The sequence below is a fragment of the Eulemur rufifrons genome, chromosome 15 (genome assembly GCF_041146395.1).
Source record: "Eulemur rufifrons isolate Redbay chromosome 15, OSU_ERuf_1, whole genome shotgun sequence".
Classification (NCBI taxonomy): Eukaryota; Metazoa; Chordata; class Mammalia; order Primates; family Lemuridae; genus Eulemur; species Eulemur rufifrons.
In genome coordinates this window covers 100,983,872-101,002,709 of record NC_090997.1, presented here as the reverse complement: position 1 = coordinate 101,002,709, position 18,838 = coordinate 100,983,872, and the positions used below count along the sequence as shown (strand labels likewise).

At 40.3% G+C, this 18,838-nt stretch overlaps 1 protein-coding gene across 2 annotated transcripts in view; it reads right to left on the bottom strand.

Moving 5' to 3' along the window:
• Positions 1-11,046: 11,046 nt before the first annotated feature.
• Positions 11,047-18,838, bottom strand: part of SYNJ2 (synaptojanin 2) — an 86,464-nt gene continuing 78,672 nt past the window's right edge. The window contains exons 24-27 of one of the 2 annotated variants that reach the window (XM_069487487.1): positions 17,718-17,830; positions 16,492-16,600; positions 14,785-14,960; positions 11,047-12,882 (exon numbers count right to left, since the gene is read on the bottom strand). In XM_069487487.1, coding sequence (XP_069343588.1) covers positions 12,127-12,882; positions 14,785-14,960; positions 16,492-16,600; positions 17,718-17,830 — 1,154 coding nt within the window. In that variant the 3' untranslated portion in view covers positions 11,047-12,126. Of the gene's footprint in view, positions 12,883-14,162; positions 14,286-14,784; positions 14,961-16,491; positions 16,601-17,717; positions 17,831-18,838 lie in introns of those variants that run through there. The other variant, XM_069487488.1, reaches the window with a different exon arrangement.

Here is an 18,838-nt window from a genome sequence, read left to right as displayed (position 1 = left end):
ACTGTTTGTTTTAGTTCTGGGTACCCATGTACTATAAATTTTTAAAACATGTCAGTCTTTTAAACTTTTAGTTTTTTAACTTTCAGTTAAACATTTGTTTAACACATTAACTTTGTTAGACCTGTTCTCATGTATGGGTCAGTTCCTTGCATCTTTCCATTTTCATATTGCTGAGAACAAATCTTTTAAAAAAAATTTTAGCTTATAGTAATTCTTTTCAGATTGTAGCTACCTATGCTTGTAATTTGTCCTAGATAAGGATAAAGTAGCTAATGCATTATTGATCAAAGTTGAAATAAAACTATTCTAAGCCATTATATGTATTAGCAATACTTAACATCAAGATTCTCAGATTCTCTTTGGCTAAATAAAGTATACCTTTCTTTTTTGCTCATTTGGAAATGGTATTAATTAACCTCTAGCATGTGAAAAATAGGAAATCATGTGACTTTTTTTCTCTTTTGAGTAATAGGATTATTGAAATATAATTCACATATCATAAAATTCACCCTTTTAAAGTATATAATTCATTGGTTTTCAGTATATTCACAGAGTTGTGCAACTATCATTGCTATCTAATTTCAGAACATTTCATCATCCCAAAAAGAACCTTATACTTATTAGCAGTCACTTCCCACCTCCTCTTTCCCCAGCCCCTCGTAAACACTAGTTTACTTTCTATCTCTATGGATTTGCCTATTCTGGGTATTTCCTATTTCTTAGGATGTTTTCAAGGTTCATACATGATATAGCATGTGCCAGTACTTCATTCCTTTTTATGGCCAAAAATATTTCATTGTATGATATGCCACATTTCTTTATCCATTGATCAGTTGATGGACATCTCTTCTTTTCGTCTGTTATGAATAATGCTGCCATGACCATTTGTGTACCAGTTTTTGTGTACAGATTTTTTGTTTGAGAGACAGGGTTTTACTCTGTTGCCCAGAGTTGGAGTACAGTGGCATTATCATGGCTCACGGCAACCTCAAACTCCTGGCCTCAAGCAATTCGCCTGCCTCAGCCTCCCGAGTAAGCTGGGACTACAAGCATGCGCCACCACATCAGGTTAATTTTTTAATTTTGTTGAGACAGGGCGTTGCTATGTTGCCCAGGCAGGTCTCCAACTCCTGGCCTCAAACTATCCTCCCACCTCAGCCTCCCAAAGTGCTGGGATTATAGGTATAAGCCACCATGCCTGGCCTGGGCAGACAATTTTTAAAAGGCATTCTTCTAACACAGGGTTTGGGGCATAGAGCAGGAATTACATTTCTGATCCTACTTACCCTCCTTAGTTGGGTATCTTTGTGCAGGGTCCCACTTTGAGATAATTTGTAGAGTCAAAAGAAACCACCAAGAAATGGAGCTATAGTTCTGGCAAACGTCCAAGGTGAGGGGGACGGAAGTTGGTCCAGGGGTTGCCAGGGGAGTCTGATAGCCTCAAACATATGTTAAGCTGGGACTGCAAATGGCTGGCTGTATATACAAAATAAGAGTAACCCAGAAGGAAACATTCTGTGTTCATGACTCTTGGGTGACTCAGGGAATCTTAAGCCTACAACTTGAATTTAGAGGATCCCAGACTGGTAGTGTCCCCAGGCATCTGTCAAAAGCAAAGGAGGAAGATACATTCATCTCAGCTCTTAAATTATTCCTACAAATAGTTTTTCAAATGCCATAATCAGTGAATAGTCAAAGATAACCAGGCATATAAGAATATAAGATACTGCAACTGGGAACATTAAGCAAACAGCCCCCCGCAAAAAAATAAAAAAAACAACACAATTGGGATGGACGTATCAGATGATAAAACAACTGTGCTTACTATGTTTGTTTTAAACGTGGAAATATCTTCAGAAACAGAAAACTATATAGTGATTTTAGAAAGTACCAAAAATAGGTTCTAGACAAGAAAAATAGTTGAAATTAGATTGTACATACCTGAAGAAAATCAGTGAATTGGAAGAGAGGTCAGAAAAAGTATTCAGAATGCAGCACAGAGAGGCTAAAGGTGGAAAATACAGAAGAGGCTAAGGACACATGCAAGTAAAAAGAGAAGAAAGTCTGTCACAGCTGGGCGCAGTGGCTCACCCTGTAATCCTAGCACTCTGGGAGGCCGAGACAGGAGGAACGCTTGAGGTCAGGAGTTTGAGGTTACAGTGAGCTGTGATGACGCCACTGCACTCTACCTGGGGTGACAGAGCGAGACTCTGTCTCAAAAAGAAAAGGACAGACTATCACATATTTAATTAATTAGAGTACCAGAAGGAGAGAAGAAAAAGAACATCTCAGAGGCAGTATTTCAAGAGATAATGGTTGGAGGTTTCCAGAACTAATGAACGACACCAACTCACAGTTCCAAAAAGTTAACTAACCCAAAGCGAGCAAATAAAAATAACTGCACATCTATACAGAGGACAGGGAAAGCTGCTGAAAAGCCAAGACAGGAGGAAAACCTTTAAAGTAGAGGAAAACAGTTCAAAAGAACAACAGTTAAAATTGCTGCTTCTGAGAAGTCATCAATCCCATGGAAGCCGGAAGACATTGGAATGATATTGTCAATGTGCCAACCTAGAATTATATATCCAGTAAAAATAGTAAACATTTAAAATATTAAGATAAAAATACACGTTTTATGTAAACTAAAACAGTTTACTACCACCAGACCTTAATTACTGAAAATGTTATAGGGTGTACTTCAGGCAGAAGGCAAATGACCCAGCCAGAGGGACTGAGATTCAAGAAAAAAAATGCAGTAAAAAAAGAGGTAACTATTTGGATAAATTAAATGAAATTGATTTTATTGAACAATTTTTTTTTTTTTTTTTTTTTTTTTTTTTTTTGAGATGGAGTCTTGCTCCGTCACCTGGGCTAGAGTGCTGTTGCATCATCATAGCTCACAGCAACCTCAAACTCCTGGCCTCAAGCAATTCTCCTGCCTCTGTTTTCCGAGTAACTGGGACTACAGACGCTTGCCAGCATGCCTGGCTAATTTTTTGTTTCTATTTTTAGTTGGCTGATTTTTTTCTATTTTTAGTAGAGACAGGTCTCACTCTTGCTCAGGCTGGTCTTGAACTCCTGACCTCAAGCAATCTTCCCACCTTTGCCTCCTAGAGTGCTAGAATTATAGGTGTGAGCCACCAAGCCCGGCCAACAATGTTTTGAGTGGGTGTTAAAATATGTGAAATTAAATACACAGCAACTATAGCATGCAAGTGTTGAAGTGCTCCAAGGTTGTTGCATTATTCAGGAGGAAGGTAAAAACAATGATTAACACTAGACTTTGAGGATTTAATGATACATGTAATTTCTAAGATAACCAATAAAAGTACAAAAATAGTGGATAATGACTTACAAACTAGGAAAGCTTAAAAAGGGGATTGATAAAAACCCAAAAGGTGGCACAAATGGAGGGGAAAAGAAAACAGTTGATACAAAGAGAAAGCAGAAAATGGCATGGGAAATTAAAACCCAAAGATAGCAATGGTCGCATTAAATGTAAATGAGCTAAATGGTGCAGTTAAAAGATATGTATGTCAGGCTGGATAAGAGAGAACACCAACTGATTGCTGTTTATAAGAGACACATCTGCAGCATGAGGGTTCGGAAGGGCTGAAAATTAAAAAGATGGAAGAAGACACATCATGCAAATACCAGAAGACAGCCGGTGTAGCTGTATCGGACAAAACATACTTTTGGGCAGCAAGAATTATTAGAGAGAGAAGGGTCAATTCATAGTGATGAAAGATTAAATTCGCTAGGAAAATGGTAAACTTTAATTGTGTATGAATGTGAGTACATGGCCTCCAATTATATAATGCAAAAATGGAGAAAACTACAAAAAGACACCACAGGAGATCTTAACACACATCTCTTGGTATTGATAAAGCAAGCAAACCAGAAAAAAAGAAAATGTAAGATTTGAACTACCTGATTTCTACGTTTCCAGAACTGACGCACTGGAATATTCAGAGCACTGTACATATCCAAGAAATGGAGAATACACATTCTTTTCAGATGTGATCATATGGGCAAATGAACTAAGTATCCATATTAAGTTAAAAAATGAATGGTGAAATAAAGCCAAAGAAAATAGAAGGAAGAAATTTAAAAAGAACATAAATCAATGAAAAAAAAAGTCTCAACAAAACTAGAAGTTGGTTATTTGAAAAGACTAATAAAATTGATAAACCTCAAGTGAGAGCAATCAGGCAGAAAAGGCACAAATTAGCAATATTAGGGATGAAGAGATACATTTAATGTGTATATTTACACATTAAGAGATAAGAGAATACACATGAATACTTATAGGCAAATATTATTAAATTTTAAATGAAATAGAGAATTCCAAGGAAAATACAGTTTACCCAACTTGCCCTCAAAGTACAAAACATTACTAGTCAGTCCTCTATTAAAAAATAGAATCAGTGATTTAAAAATCTCACAAGGAAACCATAGTCCCAGTTAACTTTACTGGTGAGTGCTGCTAAAATAGTTCTAATATTGTCAAATTTTACCAGTTAATAGAAAAAAAGAGTGTACTGCCTGAACTCATTTTATGATGTCAACAAAACTTTGATACCAAACTGTATATAAAGACAATATAAAAAAGGGAAAATTACAGGCCATTCTCACTTATGAACATAGTTGCAAAAACCCAAAGGAAAAATACTGACAAACTAAATCCAGCAATGTTTAAAAGGATAATGTAATCTGTTCAGATTGCATTTATACCCAGAATACAAGGTTGCTTAGCATTGGAAAATTGAGCAATGTAATTCATCACATTAACAGGAGGAAAAGCCATAATCATTTCAATATGTGCAAAAATATCTTTGATAAAATTTAACCATTCATGCAAAAGGTAAATTTAGCAAACCAGGAAGATAATTTACTTAATTTAATAAAGGATATCTAAAAAAAAAATACTTAATGTTAAAAGTATTAACACTTTCCCTTAGAAAACAAGAATAACACAAGAATGCCTACAATCGGCATTTTTACCATTGTACTAAATGTCCTAGCTAGCTCTGAAAAGGCAAGAAAAGACAACAAAGACAAGGATGAGAAAGGAAAAAGCAAAATTCATTGTTTGCAGATGATATGATTATCTACATAGAAAATACAAAAGAATCAAATCATGTTTTATCAATTCCGAGACATGTTTTAAAATATTTTAACATGTCTGTAGTTGGGCTGCATCTCACAATACATGGTGAGTCATAATTTAGTTGGAAACGTTCTTAAAAATAATGGTATAGCCAGGAATGGTGACACACACCTGTAGTTCCACCTGTAGTCGGGAGGCTGAGGTGGAAGGATAGTTCGATCCCAGGAATTTGAGACCATAGTGAGAACCTGTCTAAAAAAAATTTTTTTTAAATGGTGTATAAATGGTGTATCTGTTAATGGATGGTATATTAGTTATATTAAAATATAGTAAAATTGTTACAGTTTTATGAGAGTTTGGTAAGTTTGCTGATGCAGTCAATATACAAAAAAACTTTTCTATATTTAAGTATACCAGCAAGAAATAGCAAGTTAATTTTAAATAAGACTTATTGTTAGAAATAATCATGATATTAAGGTCATGAAAGATGATGTTATTTAGAGATACATATTGAAAGTATTTCAGAGTCAAACAGGATAGCAGAATTACTTTAAAATATCTCAGCAAAAGAAAAAATATAAAGCAAATCTAGCAAAATGTTAAATACTCTCAAATCTATGTTTTAAAATTTTTATAACGAGTTAAAAACTTTGGGAAACATCAGTGAAGACCTTAAATAAAGAAATATGCCATGTTCTTGAAGATTATAAAGAAATCTATTCTATTCCAATGCAGTCCCAGTCAAAAACAGTAAAAAATTCCAGTAAGTTTTTAAAAATGGAACTTGATGAATTGAAAAATTTATATGAAAATGCAGAGTCAAGAATAGCCAAGATCCTTTTTTGTTTGAGAGAACGTCTCCATCTGTCACCCCGGCACTCTGGATAGAGTACAGTGCCGTGACTGTAGCTCACTGCATCCTTCAACTTCTGGGCTCAAACGATCCTTCTTTCTCAGCCTCCCGAGTAGCTGGGACTACAGGCATTGCCAGCATGCCCCACTACTTTTTCTGTTTTTTGGTAGAGATGAGGTCTTGCCCTTGCTCATACTGATCTCAAACTCCTGACCTCAAGTGATCCTCCTGCCTTAAGATACTCTTAAAGAAAAATATGGTGTGAGGGCTTGTTCTACCAGATATCAAAGTTAAATGAAATAAGACCAGTGCTCTGTTGGCACAGTGATAGACAGGTAGACCAATGGCACAGAACACAGAGCCCAGAGTTCGGAATTCTGAACAGCCGTATAAGGAGGTCAGGGAAATTTCTCCCCCAGAGAGATAGCTATTCAACCGGTCAAAATTAGCAAAAGCAATCATTCGGAGTCTGTAGAAATTAAACAAAAGGCTTACAACAAATTGTAAAGCATTTATTCAACAAAAATCTAAGGAATCTTGGTAGGGATAGTGGGAGGCCATCACACTGGAGCTCGAAACTAGAGCCTTCACCCATCCCACAGATCTGCCTTGCAGAAAGACCTGTTCCAGTGGGGTGTAGCGGAACTGACACATCGAATCAACCAGTCTTTCTCTCTCTCTCATGTACACACACACAAAATTTGTTTGCTATGACTAAAAATAATTATTTCATATTGACGAAATCAGCTTCAAAAATCAACCCTGCACATGGCCACAAGGCATTGCACTTTAATATTAAATAAATTTAAAAAACAAGATGTTTTCCTTCCTTCCTCCTCTTCCCCCGTCCCCCTGCTTTTATTTTTTTTGAGACAGTCTCGCTCTGTCGCCTGGGCTAGATAAGAGCAATGGTTTGTTATTTAATAAATGGTACTAGTATAACTATCCCTCAGGAAGGCGGCATGGAACCCCTACTTCCTATCGATTATAAACTATGTTCCAGATGCTTTGAAGAGTTGCTACTGGCCCAGGCAAAGTCTGTAATCTTAACCACTTTACCACATAGATTTATTTAGGTATTTCTACTACCAACTACTTCTATTAATCCACAGAATAAAAGTCTGAACTGTCATTTAAGGTTCTATGAAATTATCTTTCCCCATCAGCAAACATCCTTTCTATGTATATAAATCAACTTTGTTACGTTTCAAATTCTTAATCTTTCTGCTCTACAAAAGACAATGTAAAGAGAACGAGAAGACAAGCCACAGATTGGGAGAAAATATTTGCAAAAGACATCTGATAAAGAACTGTTATCCAAAATGTACAAAGAACTCTTAAAGCCCAACAATAAGACAATGAACAACCCAATTAAAAAATGGGCCAAAGATCTGAACAGATACCTCACCCAAGAAGATACACAGATGGCAAACAAGCATATGAAAACATGCTGAATATGTCATTAGGGAATTTCAAATTAAAACAACAAGATACCATTACCTACCTATTAGAATGGCCAAAATCCAAAAACACTGATACCACCAAATGCTGGAAAGAATGTGGAGCAACAGGAACTCTCATTCATTGCTGGTGGGAATGCAAAATGGTACAGTCACTTTGGAAAACAGTTTGACAGTTTCTTATAAAACTAAATATATTCTTACTGTATGATCCAGCAATCACACTCCTTGGTATTTACCCAAGTGAACTGAAAATTTATGTCCACACAAAAACCCGCACCTTGATGTTTATAGCAGCTTTGTTTATAATTGCCCAAACTTGGAGGCAACCGAGATGTTCTTCAGTAGATGAGTGGATAAACTGTGGTACATCCAGACAATGGAATACTATTCAGCACTAAAAAAATGAGCTACCAACCATGAAAAGACATGGAGGAAACTTAAATGCCTATTACTAAGTGAAAGAAACCAATCTAAAAAGGTTACATACTGTACAGTTCCAACTCTGTGACATTCTGGAAAGGGCAAAACCACAGAGACAGTAAAAAGGTAAGTGGCTACCAAGGATTGGGGGATGAGGGAGGGAGGAACAGGTGGAGCACAGAGGATTTTTAGGACAGTGAAACTCTCCTGGATGATACTACCATGGTAGATACGTGTCACTCATGATACATTTGTCCAAACCCATAGAATGCACAGCACCAAGAGGCAATGCTAATGTGAACTATGGACAATGATGTATCAATGTAGGTTCATCAATTGTTAACAAATGTACCACTGGCGGGGGGACGTCGATAGTGAAGGAGGCTGTGCCTGTGTGGGGGCCAGGGTAGATGGGAACGCTTCTGCTCAATTTTGCTGTGAACCTAAAACTGCTCTAAAAATAAACTTAAAAAAATTAAAAAATAGTTAAGAATTCTTAAAACTCTTCTCTCAAATCTTCCTTGTAGCGGGTTAACTGATAACAATTACTCTCATTTGTATTCTCATTATCTCTACGATACAGGCAAACAAGACAAGCCCCTGTGAGAATGAGGTTTAAACTCTCTCCCCGCTACTTTGGAAAGGAAGGTTCTGCAAGTGGCAGTTTTCTTCCCATGTCCCAGTGCTGTGAATTCAATATAGTACTCCTTACTGGTCAGGAAGGACTAGCCATATTTATTATTTTGAGCATATCAGATATTATTATTCCAGAACATCATCAGAGAACACTTATGACCTATATTTTGTGCATTAGTTAGCTTAGAACAAACCTAGACAGAACCTGTAGTGTTACTCCTTTCTCCTGCCTCTATGCAGTCATGTACTCAAACTATGCTAGCATTCAAAGCTTTTATACGTTTTTTATAAGATCTCACTGAAAATGAATTCTATCATCTCTCAAGTCTTATAGATAATGTAGCATAAAGTTATATATGTTAGGGCCATGATCCCTGCTAGCAGCATTCAAGTCAAATTCTTAACCAACTGGTTACTTTTCTACTTTCTCAACTTAATTTGATGGTTAAAAATATGAACCAAAAGAAGAACTCAGAGGAATAACTAGTAATTGCATGTGATGTAGAACAGAAGGCTAGCCAGAGAAGATATTCCATGGTTGTCTTCATAGCTGAAAAGAAATAAGCCCAATTAGGAAAAAAAAAAAAAAGAAAAAAAAAAAGACAAAAACATTTAATAGGTATTATGTATAACTTCAGTACAAATTATCACTTCAAAAAATATTACAGGGTTTTTATTAATCCCTAGTCCCCCAATAAATAATTTTTGCAGCTTTCCTTCCCATGCAAAAATGACTTCATTATAAAGTGAATGTTTTACTACGTGACTTTGTATATACTTACATGCACATCAGGGAGAATATTATTAAGTGTCTTAAACTTCAGCTTTAAACTTTTATAGGAATTGCTTGGGCAGATGTCCCAATTTCAATCACTTACTGGAACAAACTTAAAAATTAAACAAGAAGACTGAGAAGATTGTGTTGTACCAGGGAATTTAACAGAGACAATGTTGGGTTGAAAAGTACTGTACCTAACATACTCCACAGTGAACTGTATCATGTCAGAGGACGGCAATAAAAAGATAAACAAGGTCACAAGAAGTCCTGTATAGTAGCATCAAAGACAGACTAAAAATAAAAAAAACACAGAATGAAATCACGATGGCAGCTGCCCACTGTCGAGATTATTTAAGCAACTCTGCTGCTAACGTGAGAAACCTACCAAGTAGTAAGCATTGATTTAAAAAACAAGGCAATTTAACGTTGTTTTTCCCCCTTTTGTAAGAGAACTCTGGTGTGCTCAAAATCTAGTCTATATTGTTTACCAAATTTGAACACACCCATGATCAAATAATATGTTAAATTTTTTTTTGAGACAGCATCTCTCACTCTGTCGCCTAGGCTAGAGTGCAGTGGCCTCATCATAGCTCACTGCAACCTCGAACTTCTGGGCTCAAGTGATCCTCCTGCCGCAGCCTCCGGAGGAGCTGGGACTACAAGTGTGCACCACCACACCCAGCTAGTTTTTCTATTTTCATTAGAGATGGGGTCTCGCTCTTGCTCAGGCTGGTCTAGATCTCCTGACCTCAAGGGATCCTCCTGCCTCAGCCTCCCAGAGTGCTAGGATTATAGGCATGAGCCACTGCGCCTGGCCTCTTTGTTCAATTCTTAATGTGAAACTACTCATAATTTTCTTGTCACCTACCTCCTCAAGTCAACACAATTCTCTGTGTTAATACTTACTGTCACACTCTTATGAGCTACTTGTGTGATATCTTAACAGAAATTCTGTTCTCTGTACCATTTATTTGCTACCTAGAACAAAGAAGAAATCTAAAAATTAGGCCTAGTCCCAGCATTGTAAGCAACCTGAGTGGAACTCACTTATCTCCTGCTTTTCTGATTGGTTGTTACATATATCTACTTTCAAATTCACCTCTTTTTTTGGGGGAAAAGAGGTTATAGGGAAAAGAGCATTTGAACGAAGAATTCTTCAAATGTGCATCCTGGCAAATCACTTAACTTCTCCAGGAAACTCAGCTTGCTTTCTTTCCCTAACTCTTTCAAGGGTTATGTTGTTTACTTCTTGTGTTTGTTAGAGGTAAAAAGTTGTATAAAGTACTTAAGTGCCACTGAAAGCGTCCCGATCACCTAAATACTGTCATTTATGACTGGTCAACCATGCATATTATCTGTTTAGTTCTGTGGGTCACTGATTCCTTTTTCTTTTATCAGTTTTCAGATGAAAGATACACGTATTTTTGTTTTTGAGTCCCAGATTTAAGTAATCTGCAGCATGTCTTGATAGTATCAGTGAAAACTAATTCTGAAGTCCCAGAGGTCTCATTGGTGACGAGAGAGTGGTCTATCCCAGGCAAGCTGATCCTTACCATCCTAACCTCAGCATTTAGGACAGGAATTCCCCGGTGAGGGACAACATGGTATCACTGCTGTACCATTCTCTGATGTGAAAGACTCCTGAGCATGGTACGTGGTACAATGAGATCTTACTAGTGAACTTATTAGCAAAAATATGATATCTGCTCCAAATGGATTCTAGACCTTATAGTACTACTTTTAAAATATAAAACAGTATGGTAATGTCTTTTTCAATTATTGAATAGGTGAGAAGTGGTGCTGGAAACATGCAGGAAAGTTATATAAGCAAAAAAAATAAACCGAACAAACACATAGACAAGCAAACCCAGAAATGCTTCCCTGGGGGTTCTTGTATGCAGGGACACGTGGTACTTTCCTTGCTGAAGCTACAGCCAGGCAGACCAGGCTACAACCGACATTCTTCATATTATAACAGTGAGAATCAATGCCGTGTGCCAGCACGTGTTTTCACGCTTTGTGCTTTTGTGGGGTGTAGAATATAATGGGAAAAAGAATCCTTGAAGTTTCATTTAATAAGGACTAGATGGTAGATAAAAACTGGTTTAAGTAGCACACCATGGCATAGGACTGTGGCAATTGACAGGGCATGCAATATCTAAGACTCAGCACAGGAGTCTTCAGCTGGTTTAAGCTGAGGTTAAGCTACTGGTATATACTTTAGAACCTAAACTCTACGACATCAACTCCCACAGGATTCACACATAATCAAGGCTAACATACATGTGCATACGTAAACACAGGGCTCACGGGAATGTATAGTCTAGTGGTTTGGTTGACCTATTTGCTGCTTCCCTCCCTGATTTTTTTTCACCTTGGTTAAGTGGGCCAGGACAGCTACTAATGGTCCCACTTCCCTTTTAATGTAATCCTTATTTTCTGCATCAACCTTCAAGTGGCTCACCAAAAAGTTATTTCAAATCTACAAAATACAAATAAAACAAAAAATCCCTACTACGTACACACACAAATCGAACAATCATTGACAGTTCAATGGGAAAGAACTTCTTGGGCTCCATCAGTTAGATTTCCTTTCTTAAAATCCACACACTGAATTTAAAAGGACTTTCCCATTCCCCTAAGAGGAAATGTAAGATGTATAAGTCTTGAATAAAACATATTTTGGTGGCTGAATAATAATCTTACTGAATAAGAGACATAATTTTTGTAAACTACACAAGAGTGACAGATGCACAAATGTTTTTTCAGTGTGCCTTTAAATAGATGTCTCTTTTGACCCGGCCAAGTAATGCCTGTAGGAAGAAGGTACACATTCTACCAAAGAGTGGCCTTCTGAGTAGCTCAGTCATGTTTCTGCCAGTGGGTCAAACACCTGCAACACCGTCCTCTTGTCTTTGTCACTGATTGTCATCCAGTGACTGAAGTTTTTTTGCCCACGGTCTGGTGGCAGCTCCACCTTGGCAGTTGAAGCACTGACTTGTGCTGGGTCTGTGTGTGCCTTGTCGGGGCTCCTGGTCCCCGAGTCCAAAGGGTCAGAGCTCTTGGAGAGCCAGGAATTATTCAACAGTTTAGGATGGTGGAGAAGGCTCCAGAAGGGATCCTGATGATCCCCAAGAAGGGAGGCTGTCTCTGACTTCAGCACTTTGGTGCCATCAGTTTCAGGGCTTGTAGCAGGTGAGGTGCCAAGAAACTCCACTGGTGGAAAGAGAGCGCCCACGTCAGCCGGGGGTCCAGAGGGACAGCCGCTGCCGCCACTGCTGCAAGTGAGACCCTGGAGAAGCTGGCTGTTGCTCTGCAGGACCTGCAGGTGGAAGGCTGCGGGGGCTGACTTCTTCCTCCTCGGGGGGACCTTGGGCACAAGAGATGGAGCCTCCGGAGATGGTAGCATGGTGGCTCCTGCCACAGGAAGGGCGTCGTCTGGTGCAGGCTTCCCGCTGTCTGGCCTCCTCTCTGCGCCTTTCCCAGGCTGAGATGTTCTTGGTTTGGGAACAGGAGGGACTAGAGGAACTGTGGCTAGAAGAGGGGTTTCGAGGCTTGTCTCCGGGGGCCCAACTGTAAAATGGACAGTCTGCGGCTCAAACTGTTCATCCGGTGACAGGGGCTGAGAAAAGGCAAGACCGAGAAAGTAAGGAGCCAACACTTGGGAAATTGGGAATCAGAGAACACTCAGTAGTCAGCAGGGAACATGGATGAGACTAGGCTGACATTCTAGCAAATTCCAGATTTGAGAATGTCTGGGATGCTGAAACGTGACCAGGTAAGAAAAAGCACAGGAGAAACACACACATTGATCAGGTCATACCAGCATGTCCAACAAAAGATGACTGGGAGGTTTAAAACCAGGGCCACAGTGAAGAATTTGAGACAAAGTTTTCTTCGTTACTTTAGGAAATGGGGTTATGCTCTTCCGTTATTAAGAGCAAACCTCTTTGAAAAACATTCTTTGAAGATGCAGCTTGGCCTGATAATTATACAGTCTGTACCATGCTAGCGTGAAGTAACATGTTACAGCATTAAGCTAATTGAAGCACTAATGGATGTACTTTCTCCTTGAATCTTTTGTATTTAAATACAGAAGAATGGACAATTTTACACAGGGACTTCACTTCTTTGGTTATAATTTAAATCTAACACAGAAAAACCCCAAACAACTGCACGGTGCAAACTGAAGCTTTTGTATAGAAATGGCTATCAGTAGAGTAGTTAAGCATTGGCATTTCGGTATTTCCTTTGGTTCTTTAGAAAACAAACTAAAAAAATAATCCCTTCTCCAACAGCCTTTTACTCTAACTTCTATGTGGCAGGCTGGACAAATGAATCCATTTCTGCTCCTGGCTTTTAAAAGAAAAGACAAGACAAAACAGACAGTCCCCGACCTAGCATGATTTGACTTAACGATTCTTCAACTTTAAGAGGGTGCAAATGCAATACATGTTCAGTACAAAAGCATACTTCAAATTTTGATCTGTTCTTATTATTATGAAAATAGGCTTTGCGTTAGATGCTTTTGTCCACCTGTAAGCTAAGATAAGTGTTCTGAGCACATTTGGGGTACGCTAGGCTAAGCTATGCTGTGCAGTGAGTTAGGTGGATCAAATGCATTTTCAACTTAAGGATATTTTCAGCTTAGGACAGGCTTATTGGGATGTAAGTCGAGGAGCATCTGAACGGGATGAGGAGGGAAAGGTCCATTTTGTAAAAGGCATGGCAAATGGACAGGTGGCAATGACCCACAGTGGAACAGAAGAGCAACCCAGAAAACACGAGGCCAGCTCCGTCGGGAGCGAGGGGCCGAGGCGACCGCCCACGCTCCCGGGCGGGCAGGCAGCAGCCACTCTATGAGCAGACAAGGATTACCGAGGGTCCACTACACCACCGAGATCAAACGGAAGATCCAGATGTTTCTATAGGTGCCAGTCTTTGGGCTGCTACTGTCCTTACAAACTCATGTCTTTGCAGCAGTAAGCAAGGCCGAGAAGCTTGAGAGCGAGAACAAAAGACGATCTGCAAGAAAAGTGGCGAGGAAAGCTGCCCGACCTCCAGCAGCCTGAGGCCACGTGCCAGCCTGTCAGAACTGCTCAGCTGGGAGTCGGTTATTGTTTTCCTAAAGCCAATAAAACCTGCACATGTGAAACCATGTGCACACGACAGACCACACACAAATGGGCAGTACTGGAACACGTGGGGAAATGCATCCCACAGTGGTTCCCTCTGGGGACTCAGAACATTTAGGAAGTGTGATACCTCCAAGCTGTTCTTGTCACAGTGAGAATCTGCGGAAAGACAGCGAGCTCCTGTTGTGTTGCTCAGCCAGAGCTGAGACACAGCAGGGATGTGCGGGAGAGAGGGGTTGTCAAGCCTTCCCTCAAAGACGCGGCTGTGTCTGGTACCACCGTGTGTACGTAGAGACCAGTCGCCTGGATTTTGTCTATGAGATGCAGTTCTTATCTAACAGGACATTCCAGCAACTTAGCAGTAAGAGGTTAGGCGACCAGGTTTTTACCTTTCCTGTCCTTCTCAAGGTTGGCTTCTTGATGGCGGGAACTCTGGGTGGGGGCCGCCGGGGCAGGAGTGGGGGGACCTGGGGAGTCTCCGACTTGGCCACCCCTGCTGTGGACTCTGGTGTGGAGGATCCCTTGTCCCTCAAGGCCATGGCATTTAGGGCTTCTTCTGGGGTGCCTGCAACGTAAAGTCACATGGCTGAAGTGTAAAGGATGAGGCGCTCCAGTGCGTGATTGACTCTTTAGACAATCTCCATCCTGAGGATCATTAACTCATGCAATGGATTTCCTTTTTTCTAGAAAAAAATCTTTAAAGAGTGTCAGGATCGACTAGCTAGGTTTGGCCCCAGCTTCTCCTGCTCGTCAGGGGGTGGTGATCTAGGGCCTGTGGGTGGTCCGGGATCGCAGGCAAACCTTTCTCAGTGGAGATGATCCAAAATGCATCAAACTCTCACTGGGCCCACAACCAAGAAAATGTTAAGTTGGGACTGCGGGTAGATTTCAAACCTGTCCGAACATCTACATCTCCAGAACTTTTTTTTTAAGAAACAGTTTTATTGAGATATAATTCCATACCATGAGATTCACCAATTTTAAGGTACCATTAGTGTTTTTTAGTATATTTACAAAGTTGTGTAACTAGCACCACTATCTAATTCCAGAACATTTTCATTACTCCAAAAAGAAACCCTATCCCATTATCAGTAACTTCCATTCCCTGGAAACCACTAGTAACTTTCTGACTCTATGGACATTTCATAAAAATAGGATCATATAATATGTGGCCTTTTATATTTTCTTGGTTTCACTTAGGATAATGTTTTCAAGGTTCACCCAGATGCAGCATGTATCCGCACTGTGTTCTTTTTATTGTTAGAGCTGAGCAGTACTCCATTGTGTGCTATACCCAGTTCTGTTCATCTATCCATTTATCAGTTGATGGACACTCGGGTTGTTACATCCATAGTTTTAGTTATTTTTTTTTTAATTAAAAAAAAAAAGAAACCATTTGTGGCAGTATTATCCTCCAACAGTGTTTCTCAACCTCTTAACTCGTGCCCTCCTTAAATACTATTGGAGAATTCCAAAGAAGTTAATACACTGGCTAAAAGCAAATTAGATACCTTTGATTGTGTATGTCCTTTCAAAGGGCATGATTTCCCTCAGCAAAACAGATTTTGGAACAAAGTCAAAACCCATTAGTTACCAGTGATTTTGAATGAATGATTTTAAATGAAGGTGGTTAACACGGGTTAAGAGGAGAACAAATGGTGGTGAAGAGCTTCCTCCCTGCCTGACAGTAAAGAATTTATTCACACTTGCCAGTGATTTAAAAGGTAGATTTTGTGCCTGAAATAAGGGCACACACCTTAACTGCCTCTTTTTTACAGAGCTGGCATAATGACCTAGTGCCTGATACATTAACGTTTTTTAAAATTCATTTTTGTTTATTTCAGTCTGTCTCTTAAATGTTGCCTAAGAATCCCAGGATTATTTTTATGTATTTACTGAATTTTGAATATGCAATTTTAAATGGACAATAAATCTTAGTAAATTATATAAAATGTTGCTAAAGGGTACTTTAATACTGCCTCCAGAAAAATGAGGAAAAAATTTATTTTCTTTCCTAGACCACTTTCAGTGGGAAGATGAAAAGGAGAACCGTTGTTTCTCCTTAGCCACGGAGTAGAGCGCAAGAGAGCACCTACCTCCTTTGGCTTCCAGCAGACACCGAATCGCTGCTTCCGCCTCCTGAGCGTTGGTGGTTTTGATCTGCTTCACGTTATAAGGCTTACTTATTCCAGTCCTCGCTTTGGGCTTGCGGACAGAATTAGGAGGAGAGGTGAATTAGCACAGGCCAGGGAACAGCCTTGCGTGCACATCCGCTACCTGCTGGTCCACGCCGAGTGTGGAGCTTACAGAGCGCTCTCAACATGAGAAAACAAACTCCCATCTACGCCGCCCTCCACCCTCCTTCCCCCAGGGGCACTCGCATCCCAGAGGAGGAATGCCATGATACTGAGAACCCACCGCCCTCGTCTCCCACACCGGGCGGTTACAGGTTTCCGTATGTGGACAAACCGTCCGTGTCAATAACCAGGTAAAAGCCAGAAGGCAGAATCAAGGCCACTCCTTCCATGGTCTGGCTGAGTTATTAAAACACTCTTCAGATACATGTTTCCTTAAAAGTGCTTTTTCTACCTCTTCACCCAGCGTCTGGGTTGTCCTTGACAATCCCCCTTCGTTCCCGTGACCACTGGCATCGAGTCAACCCCTCCACCTGCCGCGGCTGCTTGGGCACCGGCCAGGCCCAGCTCTCCTGCCTTTCGAGTGGCATCGTGGGGCACAGCAGCTGTCACCCAGCACCCGGCTTCCTGGCCCACCCTCATTCCACTAACCTCCACCCACACTCTGAACCCACAGCTCGTGGAACTCTCTGGAACCCTAACCCTCACCTCCACAACCCTATATGACTGTTACTCTTTCTCGTGTTCCTCTACTTTGTAACTTAGGTTGTACGTCTCTTTTTAGTTTCTTCTGTCAACCAGCTTCATGCCAGAACCATCATCATCTTCTCAAGATCTGAATTTCTCCTACCGACCTCTGCTCTGTGCGCCAAGGGCAAAGGCAAGAATCAGAAGGGAGAGACTCAGATGGGTGTAGAACTAGCAGTCCCCCCTTGCAGGGACACTGGGCATTTTTTGGTCATCAAAAGTGATTTTCTCTGGAACACTCTGTACAACCATCTAAAAGCCCTAGAAAGGACCTGCTACTAAGAGTTATGGGGTCTGGGGACAAGGTGGTGGATAGGTAGAGAGTTAAAGAGACATAAAACTATTCATTGCAAAGAGGCGATCCTGCACCTTCCGGGGACAAACACTCGGGGTTGGAAAGGCCACCTGTTGGACTCTGCGCCGAACACGGAAGGACTCACCGGTTGCTGCAGTGCTCCCGGCAGGAGTTTCGCCGTCTGCAGAATGGAATACTGCCCGTGGGTGCCGGAGGAGATGGACGCATCGGAAGCCGACTTTTTCACCAGCAAACCGGCTGCAAAAACCAACGAGAGCAGAATCTCAGCGAAGCCACGACTTCCCTGCCAGGGCGAGACAGCTGAGCGGGCCAGGCCGGAGGTGCCGGGCAGGCGGTCCGTGCGGGAGGCGGGCGGGTGGGCGCCCACCGGTTGGGGCCCCCAAGGATCCAGGAGCTTCTGCGATTCTCTCACGGCTCTGCCTGGCCATGCGCGTGCTCCAGAGAAGCATTATTTGAATCCAATTTTAATCTAATCTAATATAAAAACCAACTGATTTTTAAATGGTTTAAAATGTTAGTATTATTAGGACGAAATTTTTAAAACATTTTGTGGGGGGAAAAAAAAAAAATCCCAAAGCAGGGAAACAAATTATGTTAATTGTACTTGCAGCCATGTTAGACTTGCATCGTTTTAGAACATTTAACGACACAGAAAATATAACATAGTAAATGAAAGACAGACAACTAAGCAAAACGGACATCGAGTTTATAAAAAAATAAAAATTTTGTGTAGCTATAGATATATCTAACTGGAAAAGGGCTAGACGTCCTTTGGTTAACAACTATTATCTGTAGGTAATCGAGTGAATTTTCAAATTTCATTCTTCATTATAGTTCTCTATTTTTATAAAATGTCCACAATAATACATGATTTATAAATTCTATTTTTACATTAATATTTTATTTTGTTTTTTTCAGAGCATAAGCTCAGAAAAGCAAAAATATGCTTAAAAAGTCTCGTGCTTCTGGCTTGCCACAGATCACTACTGTGACTCAAGCCAGGATGAACCCGATTCTGAAAGTGACGGCTTAGATAAATCTAAGTCTGACGGTCACATTTGTTGTGGGGGAGAAGTAAACCGTAGTGGTAACATGAAAGCTGGTCCGAAGCACATCATGAGTTTATTTTCAGGTTATTAAGCAAAGTCTGATGGGCAGAGCACTGTCTGCAGAGCAAGAAGAAAACCACGATGCCATGGCAGCCACGCTGGGGAAGAGTTGTTCTCCGAGTCCGAGGAACGTTGG